The sequence below is a fragment of the Lynx canadensis genome, chromosome A1, assembly GCF_007474595.2.
Source record: "Lynx canadensis isolate LIC74 chromosome A1, mLynCan4.pri.v2, whole genome shotgun sequence".
NCBI lineage: Eukaryota > Metazoa > Chordata > Mammalia > Carnivora > Felidae > Lynx > Lynx canadensis.
In genome coordinates, this window is record NC_044303.2 from 90675688 (window position 1) to 90693123 (window position 17436).

Sequence of the window (17436 nt, forward strand, 5' to 3'; positions counted from 1 at the left end):
TTAGCAGGCATACAGTCACACATTTTATGCCACTATTCCCAAATAAGGTAAAAGACAAATCCTAGAAGATAGCCTGTCACAAAAGAAACAATTTGTTACTTGCAATAACAGACATAAATGCGTAAGAAACAAGTAAGCACAAACCTCAGCAGCTCCGTCGGCAGCTTTCTTCAGGCCCCATCCATCATTGGCCCAATCATCAACTACTCTTCGATCACCGCAAATAATAAAGTTGTCAAAAAAAATGTCTGAGGTCATGGACCACAGCTCCAAACCAATAGCGCTAAAAGGAGTCATTTTGAAAGGTTCCAGATCTTCAAAGAAGTCTGGATTTGGTATTTTCCGGGGCTTCCAGATTCCCTAGAGAAAAAATTTAAAAAATCACTTCAGATAATGAACAACACAAACTTATGGTGAACCTAAATAAGAATTAAGATGAATTCTGCATGATCAATGAAGGCCAAGTGCTGACTTTGTAAAACTCAACTGAGCAACAGGAAGAAAACAATAAATGCTACTGACGCCTCTAAGATGTCTGGATTCCAACTACTTTCAATTTCTAACATCATCCATGACCTTGATCCAAACCAACACCTCGCTCTGCCTGGCACATTCCAACAGACTCTTATCAATAAACAGCCTTGAACAAGTACAGACTTGTCCAGTAGTGATTTAAAATGTACATGACCTTCAACCAGCAATTTTACTTCTTGATAACTAGCTAGAGAAATGGTTACCACATACACCAGACATGTTCAAGGATGATTACTGCAGAAAGGACGCCGAAAGCAAAAATGGCAATCCACCTAAATGGCCATCCACAGAACAGCTAAAGGCACTTTTAATTAAAGGGCAATTTTAATTTATCTTATTGCTTGACTGCACAATTAAAAATACACTTACAAACGGAAAAGTACACACATAGTGTATGCACAAAGACAGAGACCCATGCCTTACATTTTAAAGGGAACCAAGTGGAAATTAACAATGACAAATCATCTGACTAGGACAGAAACAGCAAGACAGACCAGGGTCTAAGTGGTTACATGTTTGTAATGAAGTTGCAGCTTTATAACATCACTAGCTCTATTCTGAGCATTTTATATTTGCATCTCACAGTCTTTTCACAGCTGAAATACTAGGTGAAGCAATGACCGGACTCAGGGTCGGGGAGCCCCTTCCCACGTCAGGGCTCTATCCACCCCATTCCATGGATTGCTGGTTTGGATCCAGTGGCTGCAACACCCCCACCACACAACATAAAGGTGCCCAAATCACAAGTTTTCCATTTTTCTTTTCCTTTTTTAAACACAAGTTACAAAGCAATTAGGAAAGCTCTTCCTTCCAGTTTCTAGGTTTATTTTTTCAACACTTAACATATAAACTCTCTCTCAATTCGGCAGTTTGTTCTTAATTCAATAGTCTGAATACAGTGATCCACCTTAAGGCCTCACTACAAACAAAACTTCTATCCAAACAAACAGATCAGTGAGGCAACTCAACCATCAAGAGGCACAAACCTGGTAGTTAGGATTGTCAATCATGGGAGGCTTCCATTTGCCTTTATAATTAGGGTTGTCAATCATAGGTCGCTGCCAGAGACCACACCCAGGGGCCGACTCACACTTAGGGTTGGCAATCTGAGGAGCCTCCCATTCTCCATCCATATCTTCATCCCTGTGGAGAGACAAATTACAAATGGATCCTGTGACGCAGGACTGATGGCCATGCCAGGGTTCCCCTGAAATCCTGCAGAAATTCTTTCACGGTGTCATACTATGATGACACTGGAGTACCATCTTGTTTCTGCATTTCCAGTAACATGACAGTCACATTAAAAAAGACAAACATGGGGGTGCCTGAGTGGCTCAGTCGGTTAAGCGTCCGACTTTGGCTCAGGTCATGATCTCACGGTTCGTGAGTTCGAGTCCCGCATCAGGCTCTGGGCTGACAGCTCAGAGCCTGGAGCCTGCTTCAGATTCTGTGTCTCCTTCTGTCTGCCCCTCCACTGCTTGCACTCTGTCGCATTGTCTCAAAAATAAATAAACATTAAAAAAAAAATTAAAAAAAAAAAAAAGACAAATATGAGGATGCCTGGGTGGCTCAGTCAGTTAAGTGTCCAACTTCGGCTCAGGTCATGATCTCTTAGTTCATGAGTTTGAGCCCTGTGTCGGGTTCTGTGCTAACAGCTCAGACTGGAGCTTGCTTCAGGTTCTGTGTCTCCCTCTCTCTGTCCCTCCCCTACTCACACTGTCTCTCTCTCTCTCTCAAAAAAAAAAAAAAAAAAAAAAGACAAACACGAAATTAAATTTGTTGAGCTGTACACTTAAGTTAGACACTTGGCTATATTTAATATTAACTTTTACTTCAGTAAAAAAGCAAGTAATTTAAAAAATTAACTGAAGCTCTTACCAATCCTCCGGCTTCTCTGCATCTGGATCAGGTACATATTCGGGCTCATCATCTAACCAGCCTTCAGGTTTTGTAGCTTCTTCATCTGCAATCTTAGCAGGGGCATCTTCATCCCTTAAACATAAAGGAAAAGGCTAGTTATGACAGCACTGACCAGGGAATCATAATTGATCCCACTTGTGAATCTGAAACAGGGCAATCTAAAATACTGAAGTCTTGCTTAACCTCAAAATTTTAAATAATTCCTTCTAGACAATATCTGTAACTCATTCATCTGATAATGGTCTAGTATTCAAAATACAGAGAGAGCTCTTACAACTCAGTAATAAAAAGACAACCCAATTTAAACAACGGCAAAGGATGTAAATAGACATTTCTCCAAAGATACACAATTGGCCAATAAGCACATGAAAAGATAATTTAACATCGTTAGCCATCAGAGAAATTCAAATCAAAACCATAATAAAATATCACCTCACATCCACTAGGTTGGCTGTGAGAAAAATGATGGATAAAAACAAGTGTTGGCAAGGACGTGGAGACACCAGAACTCCCATACGTCACTGGTAGGAAAGTAAATTAGTACACCCACTTTGGAAAAGTTCAGCCGTTTCTCAAAAAGCTAAACGCATAGTCATCATATGACCCAGCGATTCCACTCCAAGAGAAATGAAAACGTGGAACCACCCAAAAACCTGTATATGACTGTTCATAGCAACATTATTCATAACCATTTCCAAAAAACGGATAAGCTAAACATCAGTCAACTAAAGAACGGATGAATAAAGTGTGTCGTTATCCACACAATGGAGTATTCATCAGACAGAACAAGGAACAAAGTACTGACACATGCTTCAACATGGATGAACCTTGAAAACATTATGATGAAAACATTATGAAAAAAGCCAGACACAAAGGGTCGCATATTGTATATAGTATGCTATGTCCAGAATAGGTTAATCCAGAGACAGAAAGTAGATTAGTCATTGCCAAGGGGCTGGTGGAAGGAAGAAACAGGAAGTAACTGCTTAATGGGTATGGGTTTCTTTTTGGATGATACAAATGTTCTGGAATTAGACTGTGGTGGCAGTGGTTGCACAATACTGTGAATATACTAAATTGCTGAATTGTACAAATTAAGAGGATGGATTTTAGTATGTGAATTATAATTCAATTACTCTGAAAATAAAAGTTCATCAAGAAGAACCTAATTTCAAAGTTTTATGCGGTTACTGTATAACAGTGCCACTGCAGCTGATAAAACAAAGACATCTTCTATCCTTGGTCACAATTACGGCTTCTTTTTTGAATAATGCTTACTTTAAATTAATGGCATGAGAACTTGTAGAATATTCAGCTGGCCCTTTTAATTAAGCCAAACATTCACACTCCCACCCCTAAAATAAAACAGCTAGGTAGGCGGAGTCCAGACCTAATGTTCACGAATATACAAACTTAGCATTTACACTAGCACAGCATAAAAGTTTAGGTACACATACTTTAAGGGAGGAAAAACATGAGCTAGAATTTAACTCCTCTTTGTTCACTTCCTGACGTTTCTGAAAGTCACTGTATCTGAGTTCAAACATGGCCACACACAAGAGTCTAACCCTGCCTGTTTTCACTCTCCATTACTCTCCCGTTTTACACTGCATGAAAAGCTCCACACTATATACTCCAGTTTGCTCACACGTGTCAAGCTCACTCCTGCTTCCCCACTACTACACACGCTGTTCTTCCTCAACTGGGAATATCATTTCTGATCATCACCACTGGGTTGACTCCTACCCCACTTTCAAGTCTCAGTTTGACCTGCCCTGCTTCAAGAAGCCACCCCTGGATCAGGTAGACCCGGTGCTCTGGTCACCTGCTGACACCTACTGCTAGATCACTTGCCACCTGCATGCCGACTTCACCTGCCTGTCTCATGGCTGAAACTGGAGCTTTGTGGGCAGCTGGTATCCCCACGGATTTGTTCCACTGTCCAAAGCAGAGCAGACATGTCTTGAGTGAGATTTAAATGGGAAAAGGTTATTTTTCAAGTTAAAATTTAACATTTCAAGACTTTTAGATGTGAATTAATAGAAGTGCTGGAAAGGCCAGGCCAGAAGAGGTTCTGCTATAAACCAACCATGTTACCACAAACTCTTTCATCAATTTCAGCATTTTGTGGCTTATGAAATGGTGTCAGGCAATCCAGACGATCACTGTGGCCCCATTGCAGCTACAGTGGTCTACGTTTCTCCTACCAATTAGACAGCATCACAGATTATTGAAATTATGAGATCTTAGCCAACATTCGGTTGTTTAGGCCACATGGAATGTATGAAATGCTGCATTCCAAGACTCACCAGTCATCTGGTTTGACAGCATCAGGATCTGGTATTTTTGGTCTTTCATCCCAGTCCTCAGGCTTCTGGTCATCTGGGTCCTCAATTTCACGTGAAGGATTTACAGAAGGAGTCATGTCGTTTAGCAAATTTCCACTATTCACAACAGACTGGTCCACTAGTATTTCAAAACTATTATCTGGATTCAGGACTGAAAAAGTTAAATGCAATTTTAAAAAGTTAATTAACCACTCATTCCCCAAGCTCTCTTTACACAACACAAGATCATATTTCTAACAGAAAACAGAAGCACAGAGTAATGACCTCAGGGCATTAGAGTCAGAACATGGTCTTGAAACTTTAAGCAAATTAACCCACTCTTCCTTAACTATAATTCATAAACACTAGTTCCTCAGGATTTTAAAATTAAAACATAATGATACATAAAATTTAAAACACCAAAAGACTTCAATTATGGACATTAAAAACAGCAAAACACCAAAGGTATATAAACTGATGCAACGATGATCCGATACAAATGGTTACACACCAGTCAACAGGCAAATAAGTTTATTTATTATAACCATCCCCCCAAGTGGAAAAAGCCCTCTTCCTCATTTTTTGAATTGGTACTACCGCCATCTATGTTACTAAAATTTCAAAGTACACAAGTTTTTTATTTTATGCATTGAACCACATGTCCATTTATGGTTGTACTTTTGGAGCCCAGTAGAATTTTAAATCCATAAAGGTATCTCAAATGAGACTTCCTCTAAAGCCCAGATCCTACACCTAAATGTCTCCCAGGCAGCATATCCAGAATACTATGGAAATCAAGCAGCAACCACTCCGCTGTCCTCAGTAATGACCAAGACCAGCAATGTCAGCAGTAGTATATACTCACGGAGAGCTGCTGCTGCTTTTGTGAAGTTAAGAGAGCAAGTGAAATATAGCACCTTCAATTTTTAATGAAAAAATGACACGTGTTTATACACATACAGCCAAACATATGTTACAATGTTGATATTTCAAATAATTTTAAACATCTTTTGTTTTGCTTATTTCCAGCTTTTGAATTCCACACTGAGTATGTATTACTTTTGTTACAAATAAAAAAAGTTACTATATTCTTTAAGAAAAGAGGCATGTCTATATACGCTCAAACCATCAGGAAAAACTTCATTAAAACAAAAGATGCAGTCCAAACGATTAAATTCAACTGTCTAGGTGTTGGAGCATCCAAAGTTCAACTGACAGATAATTTGAAAAAAAAAGTACATATATTTCTACTGTGTCCTATCATTTAACATGTTATCAACAAGAAAATAATGACAAGAAAACGAGGGGAATCAGCAAAGCTCTTTATGGAACACGAAAGATCACTCTGAAAATGTCTCAAACCCCACTTCTCAATTCAACCTACGGGAGGAGAAACCTTTTTTTTTAGGAGATTAAGTTCTTTACACCACTATGATATTAAGTCAACAGAAACTCTTACTTGCAGGCTTGGGTCTCCTCCAGGTGTACAACCTTTAAATTAAAAAGATGATAAATGCTATCACACCCCCAAATTAATGCATATTCTTACTTAATGTATAAAGATGTGTTTTCTTATCAGTAAAATAGGTCTTTAGATCTGCATCTGGCCTCTTAGCGTGCTTTTCTTCAAATACACCCGTTTTGGGGTTTTTGTGGCGGAAGATGAAGTGCAATTTATAGTCTTCTCCACATTTATCTGGACCAAACATAATCGTATAAGGGGTCTTGTCGTGGAACTGATCCTTCAGAAACAAAAATGAATTATTTTAAGTGACTCAGTCAAAATGTTCAAAAGCAAACTTTCAAAGCGTGATATTTCCTCTAATAAAATCCCAGTAAGTTTTTGGCACCTTAAAGAAAAAACATTCATTTATGAGGCTTATATAGCTACCAAAGAAAAAGAAACTTTACATGAGAATATATGAAACTGCTTTAAAAAACAAAACAAAACAGTAGGGGCACCTGGGTGGCTCAGTTGGTTAAGCGTCCAACTTCGGCTCAGGTCATTATCTCACAGTTCGTGAGTTCGAGCCCCACATCGGGCTCTGTGCTGACCGCTTGGAGCCTGGAGCCTGCGCTTCAGATTCTGTGTCTCCCTCTCTCTCCCTGCCCCTCCCCTGCTTGCACTCTGTGTGTCTCTATCTTAAAAATAAGCATTTTTTAAAAAGTTAAAAAAAAAAAGTCAAACTGGTGCAGTCACTCTGGAAAACAGTATGGAGGTTCCACAAAAAATTAAAAATACAACTACTCTACGACCCAGCAATTGCACAACTAGGTATTTATCCAAAGGATATAGGTGTGCTGTTTTGAAGGGACACATGCACCCCAATGTTTATAGCAGTACTATCGACAACAGCTAAAGTTTGGAAAGAGCCCAAATGTCCACTGACGGATGAATGGATAAAGAAGATGTGGTATATATATACAATGGAGTATTACTCAGCAATCAAAAAGAATGAAATCTTGCCATTTGCAACTACATGGATGGAACTGGACAGTATTATGCTAAGTGAAATTAGTCAGAGGAAGACAAAAATCATATGACTTCACTCATATGAGGACTTTAAGAGACAAAACAGATGAACATAAGGGAAGGGAAACAAAAATAATATAAAAACAGGCAGGGCGACAAAACATAAGAGACTCTTGAATATAGAGAACAAACAGAGGGTTGCTGGAGGGTTTGGGGGGGGGGGGCTAAATGGGTAAAGGGCATTAAGGAATCTACTCCTGAAATCACTGTTGCACTATATGCTAACTAACTTGGATGTAAATTTAAAAAATAAATAAATAATTTTTAAAAAGTAATGCATATACCTATAGCTAGTTACTGCTTCTTTCATAAAACAAAGAAATAAGTTTGCCAAAACTAAAAATTACCTAGAACAGAAATCAGGACAAGATAGAATGGCTTTGAAATTCACATTTCAAATAAAAAGTAAAGAAGTGTCAAAGTCATTATTCCCAATCCTCTAAATATTTCAAAAGCAGGAGAGGAGGTCTTTATTTACACAAGTGTAAACAAAACTTTCCTCTTCTCTAAGATCCTTAAAAGATAACTGTGTGGGCGTCTGGGTGGCTCAGTTGGTTGAGTGTCCGACTTCAGCTCAGGTCATGATCTACCAGTTTGTGAGTTCGAGCCCCATGTCAGGCTCTGTGTTGACAGCTCAGAGCCTGAAGCCTGCTTCAGAGTCTGTGTCTCCCTCTCTCTCTGCCCTTTCCCCACTCATGCTTTGTCTCTCCCTCAAAGATAAACATTAAAAAAAAAAAAAAAAGATAACGGTGGGTGGTCCCATAAGGAAACAGGAAGTACCTACCAGGTTGAGTTCTGGGGTTTTGGAAAGCAGTTTCACATAGGCACCACCACATTCTATTCCATTTTGGAAATTAACCTCATACCTAATTTCAAAGAGAAAAGCAGAAAACCATAAGCCATTTTGAAAGATCAAATTTCTTAATTTACTTCCCCTTTCCCCCAATCTTGGTCACATATTTTATCACAGGTCATACGTTTATCCTTAAGAAAAATTCCATCTTCTATTGCTTTTGAAGATTTTTTTTTTTTTTAAGTAAGCTCTAAGCCCAGCATGGGGCTTGAACTCACCACCCCGAGATTAAGAGTCACACCCTCTACCAACTGAGCGCCTCATCTTCTTTTGTTTTTGAATGACTACTCAATACCCCCCACCAAAAATAAGTAAAATAAAACAAAACCTTAATGCAGATTCCCACTGAACACTTTTTACAAAACCCAGAAGTTCATTTGATATTAGGGGAAAAATAATCTGTTTCAAAGAATTTATTCAGCAGGAAAAATATACTGGATTATAGGATGTTTAATACACCCCAAACCAGCTACTAGAACATACAATTATTCTCATAATTCTTTAAAATACAGTAATAATGTTCTGAGATCTAGGAAGTTTCTATCAAGCAAATGTTTCACTCACTGAACAATGAGAGGCTTGGTATCAAACAGGAAGGGCTTGTTCAGTTTCGCGGAGATGGCATGATGCTTGGCCCGAGACATCAATACAAGTCCTTTATCACCTGGAAGCTTTGTTTCCTTCATTTCATCTACCTCCCACTTTCCTGCAAGACATCAGAAAAAACTCCAGGTATTCCTTAATTATACCTTTGAAGATCTCTTAAATGGTAACAGACAAAACTCCAAGTTGTTTAAGTCTATCATGCTGGCAAATTTTTACCATATTCCATTTACCTATGAGAGCTGGTCTATTAAACATACACACATTTAACAGGTATTAGGATATGGTTTTTAAAAACCTGTAGCATATTCACTTCATCAACGCCTAGAAAGACCTTCCACTTCCAACTGACAGTACCACAGGTGATAAAATACCTCTCCATTTTATGGTATGAAACAGTCAACAGGTCTAATCCTATGAACACACAGACAGCAAAACTCCCAAGGAAAAAATCTTAAAATGTACACATATTCCTTTCAAACTAGCCTTAAGAGATACTATGGAAACAACATGTGAAGCCTCAATTTGCTCTTACATCTACATCAAATGGAACTCACCATCATATTTGGCAATTTCATCATCAGTGTCCTCTTTCTTGGCTTTGGATAAAATCCACCTATAATTAAGAAGACAACCCCCAAATTAAGATTTAAAGAATAGCTGGCCTGTGAAAAGAATCAATGGAAATATTAACAAAAGCAAGATCTACCCAGGTCTTCGTAGCCTATTTAACCACTCTACTTTCTTTGACTTTTATTTTTTATTTATTTGTTTAGAGAGAGAGAGAGAGAGAGAGAGAGAGAGAGAGAGAGAGAGAAAACATGCTCCATGTGCAAACTTAGAAGGACAGAGAGAGAGGGAGACAGAATCCCAAGCAGGGGGGGATCCTAGCTGGCTCAGTTGGAGAAAGCATGCAACTGTCTGAGCCCCACATTGGGTATAGAGATTACTTACTTACAAATAAATAAATTAGAAAAAAAAAAAAAAAAAAAAGAATCCCAAGCAGGCTCTGAGCTGCTCAACTTGGGGCTCAATCTTAAACCATGAAATCATGGCCTAAGCCAAAATCAAGAGTCAGACACTTAACTGACTGAGCCACCCAGGTGCCCCTCTTCAACTTTTAAATCTGCCACACAAATAGTAATACATTGAATTCAACTCACAAACCTGTAAAAAAAAAAAAAAAAAAAAAAGAAGTACCAAACCCAGGAAACAATTCCACTTTTTTTGAGACTTAAGAGAAAAAAATTTTTCAAGTCAAAGAACAATACATAGGGTCGAGGGAAAAAGAGAAATGGAAATTAGACCCACATGCTCTAAAAAAATTTTCTAACTGGGCATGTTCTAAATTTTCCTAAAACAGCACAAACACTGGGGACATAAAATAGACATTTCACTACATAAAATGCTATGCAAAAAGGAATCCATTATCACATCTTACTTATGTGAGGTTTGCCTCCAAGATGTTTTCCCCTAAGAGACACTTACCCTGACAGAGTTCCTCTGTCAAAGGAATCAGCAAAATACACTTCCCCTGTTGGAACCGGAGCTTTGTAGGTGACCTATGTTTAATATAAAAATGAGACTCAAGAATTGAAATTTGCAGCACTATTCCCTTCTTAGTAGGATTTGCTTTTAATTATCCCAAATTTTTATAGCAGGCCCTCAATTCAATGTATAAAAAATTTATCATTGGCAAGATATACAAAAGGCTACTATTTTTAACTTAACTTCCCCTTGGAAAAAGGTCCAAATTTACCTTCATCCTTTGATTATCTCAAGAGGTAAAACAAATAGATTCAAAGACCACTTCAAACCTTTGGAGACGGAGGAGCACTGGTATCTGGTTTTGATTTTGAGTCTTCTACCTCTTCAATAACATCATCGAGGTCGTCCTCAATATCAATCATATCATCATCATGGCCTTCGTGAGCATGAACAATTGTCATTCCAAGGACCAGTAACATACAAAGCAACCACTTCCCTTCCATGATCTACATATAAAAAAAAGTAAAGTAAGTTAAATGTATCACTTCCTTTTAAAATCTTTGTAAAGAGGGGCACCTGGATGGCTCAGTCTGTTATGTGTCCAACTTCAGCTCAGGTCACGATCTCGCGCAGTTCATAGGATGGAGTCCTGCATTGGGCTCTGGGCTGACAGCTCAGAGCCTGGAGCCTGCTTTGGATTCTGTGTCTCCCTCTCTGCCCCTCCCCTGCTCGTGCTCTGTCTCTCTCAAAAAATGAATAAACATTAAAAAATAAAAAACTAAAAATTTCGTGAAGACCACTAACCCCTCTCTTATTTAAAATTAAGGCATTCAAGGGGCACCTGGGTGGCTCAGTCGGTTGAATCTCCGACTTCCGCTCAAGTCATGATCTCACCTTGAGTTCTAGTGCACATTGGGCTCAGTGCTGACAGCTCCAGGCCTGGAGCCTGCTCTGGATTCTGTCTCCCTCTCTCTCTGCCCCTCCCCCGCTCACGCTTTGTCCTCTCAAAAATTAATAAACACTAAAAAAAAAATTTTTTTTAATTAAAACTTTCAGGGGCGCCTGGGTGGCGCAGTCGGTTAAGCGTCCGACTTCAGCCAGGTCACGATCTCGCGGTCCGGGAGTTCGAGCCCCGCGTCAGGCTCTGGGCTGATGGCTCAGAGCCTGGAGCCTGTTTCCAATTCTGTGCCTCCCTCTCTCTCTGCCCCTCCCCCGTTCATGCTCTGTCTCTCTCTGTCCCAAAAATAAATAAACGTTGAAAAAAAAATTCTTTAAAAAAAAAAATTCTTTAAAAAAATAATTAAAACTTTCAAATCAGAGCCAGAACAACTTAACCATGACTATTTCATTTTACAGGTAAAGAAAGTGAGCCAGAGAGATCAAGGGATTTTCCTAAAAATCAGTCAGTTAAAAGATTCAATTTCAAGAGAATTTCAAAATGAAACTCAAAACGATTGTTCCCATATATAGTATCATGTTGGCCACCGACCTAGGGTGTCCAAATGCAATTTCAAACTAGCTTTTTGCATTTATAAAGAGTTTGACAATGGGCAAAAATCTCTTTCACGTATTAATTTACAATTTACAACGACAAGGTAACAGAAGAGCTAATCAGCCTCACATTAAAAAGTTAATAGAGGGGGCGCCTGGGTGGCGCAGTTGGTTAAGCGTCCGACTTCAGCCAGGTCACGATCTCGTGGTCCGTGAGCCCAGAGCCCCACGTCAGGCTCTGGGCTGATGGCTCAGAGCCTGGAGCCTGTTTCCGATTCTGTGTCTCCCTCTCTCTCTGCCCCTCCCCCGTTCATGTTCTGTCTCTCTCTGTCCCAAAAATAAATAAACGTTGAAAAAAAAAATTAAAAAAAAAAAGTTAATAGAGATATTGTTCCAAGATCAAGTTTAGATAGAGCTTTTAACTAGTGTTTTAAGGCTCACCAACAAAAATACTAAGCCAAGGACCAGCTACTTTTATCTCTTATTTTTTAAACACTTAAATGTATTATATCAGGCTGTCATGGCTGGTAGTGGGTCCTCTTTCTAAGGACCACAGATCTAAAGATATAAAAGCTGAGCCACGTGGATGCACAGCATGATTTAAGAATATATAGTACAGGGTTTTAATTGTGCCAGATGAAAAGAGTTCTAGAGATGGAAGGAGGTGATAATTGCACAAGAATGTGAATATACTTTATGCCACAGAACTGTACACTTAATAATGGTTAAGATTATAAATCTTCAACAGAAATTAATTTTTTAAAAAAGAGAGTAAATCTTATGTGTTTTTAAACCACAATAAAAAACTCAAGGAAAAAACCTGAGCTTAATATTTTTGGTCTCTTGTTTACAATAAAGACTTTTATTTCTCAGGCAAAGTCCAAAAAAAAAAAAAGAAAAAAGAAAAAAAAGAAAGAAAAGAAAAGAAAAGAAAGGAAGAAAGAAAAAAAAAAAAAAAACTGAAGGAGCTCCTTCACAAACTTCAAATGGCCCCAATACACAACCCTGGCTGCCATTTTGACCAGTTAAGTTCCTAGAAAAAACATAAATCAATGTAATGTTGAATTTAATGCCAATTCCTTACAACCTCTGTAATCCTTTAGTGTAACTCAACACATAGAACTAAATTTTCCTGTGTCATTTCCTGGTATTTCTTTTATTTACGCATCTTAGGACTGTGTTCCCAAAATGAAAGAAGGTAAAGTAGACTGGATTCTTAAATGTTTAGCATCTAGACAATGCAGAAAATACAAGTATTAATAAAACCATCCATAACCTTTCCTAGGACTGGATTAGTTTTTAGAAAAAAACTCAATATCAACATTCTGCTACAGTCTCTTATATACTTAAAAAATGCCAGTAATCGCTCATTTATTCACTGGAAAGACCTCTATTTTATGCAATCAAAACAATATACAATGGTATAGCAGTACTGCTTTGATTTACAACTATAAGGGGATTCTGTGAAAGTAAACAGGCTGATTCAACCCTTTTATCTAAATCAATTTTATACAACTCCTAAGTTCTCTCTCATACAAACAATGCTGTAAATGGGGATTAGATCCCCAGCAAAAAGCTATAAAACCAAATTAGCCCTAAACACAGCTAAAACAACAGCTTTATGGCTACAGTTTTTTTTAAATTTTTTTTTAATGTTTATTTATTTTTGACAGAGACAGCATGAGTGGGGGAGGGGCAGAGAGAGAGGGAGACACAGAATCTGAAGCAGGCTCCAGGCTCCAAGCTGTCAGTGCAGAGCCCGATGCAGGGCTCGAACTCACAGACCGCGAGATCATGACCTGAGCCAAAGTCGGTCGCTCAATCGACTGAGCCACCCAGGCGCCCCTGGCTACAGCTTTTTAAAAGTAAACAAAATGTGGTTAAGACTAGTAGTAATTAAAAGTACAAAACAGGGGTGCTTGGTGGCTCAGTTGCCTAAGCTTCCAACTCTTGATTTTGGCTCAGGTCATGATCTCACGGTTTCATGAGATCAAGCCCCCACACTGACAGCTCAGAGCCTGCTTGAGATTCTCTCTTCCTCTCTCTCTGCCCCTTCCCCTCCCCTCACACTCTAGCATGCTCTCTTAAAAAAGTACAAAACCAATGGATTACTTAGGACTAAGTAAGTACTGGTGCTGGAACACTCTTTTCCAAGGAAAAAAGCTAATTAGGGAGACAGTTTGGTAGGCTAACTACTCACCTTTAAAAAAGGTAGGACTGAATCGCTTCTCGGCCTTTTGGCTAAAATCAAGTGCAAAAAGGTAGGACTGATTTTTATTCCTCAATAATTTTTAATTTGTTGATATATTGTTGCTATGGACTGAACCGCGTTCCCTGGCCACCGCCCTGCCCCAAATCTGTTGAAGCCCTAACAATGTCCAATGTGACTATATTTAGAAACAAGACCTTCAAAAATTAAGGTTACTTAAGAGGTCATAGGGTAGGGGCCCTGGCCCAGTGGAATTGGTATTCACATAAGAGGAAGAGACACTAGAAGCGTTCATGCACAGAGGAAAGTCCACATGAGGACACAGTGATGGCAGCTCTCTGCAAGCCAATAGGAAAAGTCCTCACCAGAAACCAATCCCGACAACCACCTTCATCTTGAGACTTCCAGCCTCCAGAACAGAGAGAAAATAATTCCCTCCTGTTTAAGCCCTGCCCTTAGTATTCTGTATGGCAGCCCAAGCAGACTACAACAGCTGTCCTCAGGTTTTTAAGTATAATGTAAAGCAGTGTTTCTCAAACTTAAACAGACATCAGCATCACCCAGGGATGAAACAGATTGCTGGGGTTCATCCCGAGTTTCTGATTCAGTCCACACCTGAATTTTACCTAACTAGTTCCAGACGATGCTGAGGCTGCTGGTTCAGGAATCACACTTTGAGAACCACTGCTTAGGGTTTATGAATAATCCATCTGTGCTTTGTTTTCCAGGATATAAAACATTTTCATATATATTGTTCATGTAAAACCTCCCGTGAGGTATTACTCTTTTATTTCACACATTATGAATGAAAACTTAATGAAATTAAAATAGCCTACTTATTACCACAACTAATAAGTGAGACTCAAAGAATTCAAATCCTGTATTTCTATTACACTGGACAAAGTGTTACTACGCAGTTGAAACTGACAGAGTATAATGAACAGAAGACAGGAAGACTAAGGCAGGAAGAGCTAGTAGGGAGTGATCTGGAACAGGGGGGTTCAGGTAGGGTTAGTGAGGAAGGAGCGACTGCAGAACAGCTAGTCCCAGATGTGGACCAAGGAGCATGGGGAGAGAAGGCATCTGCGTCACGGAGGCAGAATGGTCCCACTGAAAGGAAAACAGTTTTCAGGTAGCAGAAGGCTACCTGTCCCATCAGGAACAACAAAGAAAATCTCTAGCAAACTTCAGAAAATGCACTTCTCTCCCACTGCCATCTCCTCTACACTCTGAGTTGCAGAACCTGGTTTTTTAGGTAAGAGAAGTGTGCGGGAACTCATCGGTCACTTTCACATTATCCAGAAGGTCACGAAGCCTATGAGGAATCGGTATGGCCAAACCACAATGCTCACAGCTCTTATGTGCCCTCATGAGCCTCACCCACTGCCAGCTTTACATATACTGCCTTAACACCAGTAATCTGCCAGTACTCCCGAGAAAATGCTACGGCCAGTAAGTCCATTCTAGTTCCCACAATCACTATTAAGCCTCCTTAAATGTTCCAAGTTCTGTCAGAGACTTGTCCATACTCACAAACAATTCAGCAATGTATATGAAGGTGATCTTAATTCTCTGTTTTGTTAATGAAAATCCAACATTACCAAGACAAAAAATTCCCCCATCTTATTTCAGTCCCTCTGCCCACACTCTTTATATCAAATGGAATCCAAAGGTAGCACTGACTGCCTGGGTATTTACATAGGATGTTGGCACTACTATGCTTTCTAGAAGAAAACAGGAGAAAATTTAGGTGATCTGGGGTTGGACAATGAGGTTTTACATACAATATCAAAAGCAAAATACATGAAAGACAAATTGGTAAGCTGGGTTTTACTAAAATTAAAAATGTCAAGGGGCACCTGGGTAGCTCAGTTGGTTAAGCGTCCGACTCCTGATTTCAGCTCAGGTGGTGATCTCATGGTTCATGGGTTCCAGCCCCACATGGGGCTCTTGCTGACAGCACAGAGCCTGCTTGGGATTCTGTCTCCCTCTCTCTCTCTGCATCTCCTCGACTCGCACTCAAGCTCTTGCTCTCTCCGAGAACTTCAACTCTGAGACTTAAAGAACTCAAACTCACCAATAAGAAAATAAACCAGCCAGTCAAAAAATGGGCAAGAAATCTGAACAGATACTTCACCAAGTGAAATATTCAGATGGAAAACAAACATACGAAAAGATGCTCAATATAATTTGCCAGGAACTGCAAATTAAAACAAGATACCACCATGCACCTATGAGAATGGCTGAGATAAAAAAAAAAATGGCAAGGATGTGAAGCAACAGCTCTCACTCATTGCTGGTGAAAATGCAAAATCGTATACCCACTCTGGAAGACAGTGTGGCAATTTCTTACAAAACTAAACATAGTCTTACCATATATTCGGCAATCATGTTTCTAAGTACTTACCCAAATGATCTGAAAGCTTACAAGTGCCCAAAAACCTGCACACCAATATTTCTAGCAGCTTTATCCATAACCACCCCAAACTTGAAGAATCTAAAATATCCTTCAATAACTCTATAATAAGCAAACTGCAATGCAACATTATTCAGCAATTCAAAGAAATGAGTTATCAAGCCATAAAAAGACATGGATGCATTTTAAATGCACACTGCTAAGTGAAAGAAGCCAGTCTGAAAAGGTGACAGGCTGTATAATTCCAATTAGATGACATTCTGAAAAAAGCAAAACTACAGATACGGTAAAAAAAAGATCAGTGGTTACCAGAGGTTTGGGGAAGGCAGTCAGGTTGAACACGTCAGCATCAGGGATAATTTACAGTGAGACTACTCTGTAGGATGCTATAATTATGCATACATAACACTATGCATTTGTCAAAACCCATGAACCTTCACAGCACAGAGTGAATCAAAAGTATGAAAATTTTTAAAAAATCATTTAGGAGGTCGAGTGATCCAAGGATAGCATGCAGATGTGACAATCTGTGTTATGCATATATTAAACAGCCTCATCGAAAGGGGTGGAGGGAGACAATGCCGACCTATGTAACTTCAGAAACAAGTGGGGTGTGTAAACTTGACTGTACGAAAACATTTTTCTAGCTGGTGAGTTATTTCCTATGCGTGTACTGGCTAACAATTCTGACACTGCTATATGTGTACACTGGAACTGAACAAGTGAGTATTTGGGTGGTGGATGGTGGGAGCCACTTTTCATTGCTGGGTGTGGGAATTTATAGATAAGAAAAAGCCAGAATACTCTATATGGTAATGGAAGAGAGTCGGAGACATCAGCACAAACTCATGTTGTGCTTAATTTACAGAAGATTACACATAGTAGTATTTATAGATATGTGCATATATACCCATTAGTATGCACACATTTCCTTGATGTGACACTTTCGAGGACCTAGAAGAAACTATACCCCGATACAATAAATACACCTAATACCAAGATCTTGGGGGGTTTTTTGTTTGTTTTTACATTTATTTATTTTTGAGAGAGAGAGAGACAGCA

The 17436-nt window shown here is 39.1% G+C and overlaps 1 protein-coding gene across 3 annotated transcripts in view; it reads right to left on the reverse strand.

Moving 5' to 3' along the window:
* CANX (calnexin) overlaps positions 1 to 17436 on the reverse strand; it is a 34125-nt gene that overhangs the window by 6675 nt on the left and 10014 nt on the right. For 2 of the 3 annotated variants that reach the window (XM_030316063.2, XM_030316071.2), the window contains 10 exons: positions 10588 to 10764; positions 10259 to 10332; positions 9328 to 9386; positions 8732 to 8873; positions 8099 to 8180; positions 6331 to 6523; positions 4764 to 4953; positions 2413 to 2526; positions 1521 to 1677; positions 145 to 360 (listed from right to left, as the gene is read on the reverse strand). In XM_030316063.2, coding sequence (XP_030171923.1) covers positions 145 to 360; positions 1521 to 1677; positions 2413 to 2526; positions 4764 to 4953; positions 6331 to 6523; positions 8099 to 8180; positions 8732 to 8873; positions 9328 to 9386; positions 10259 to 10332; positions 10588 to 10761 — 1401 coding nt within the window. In that variant the 5' untranslated portion in view covers positions 10762 to 10764. Of the gene's footprint in view, positions 1 to 144; positions 361 to 1520; positions 1678 to 2412; positions 2527 to 4763; positions 4954 to 6330; positions 6524 to 8098; positions 8181 to 8731; positions 8874 to 9327; positions 9387 to 10258; positions 10333 to 10587; positions 10765 to 16365; positions 16468 to 17436 lie in introns of those variants that run through there. The other variant, XM_030316079.2, reaches the window with a different exon arrangement.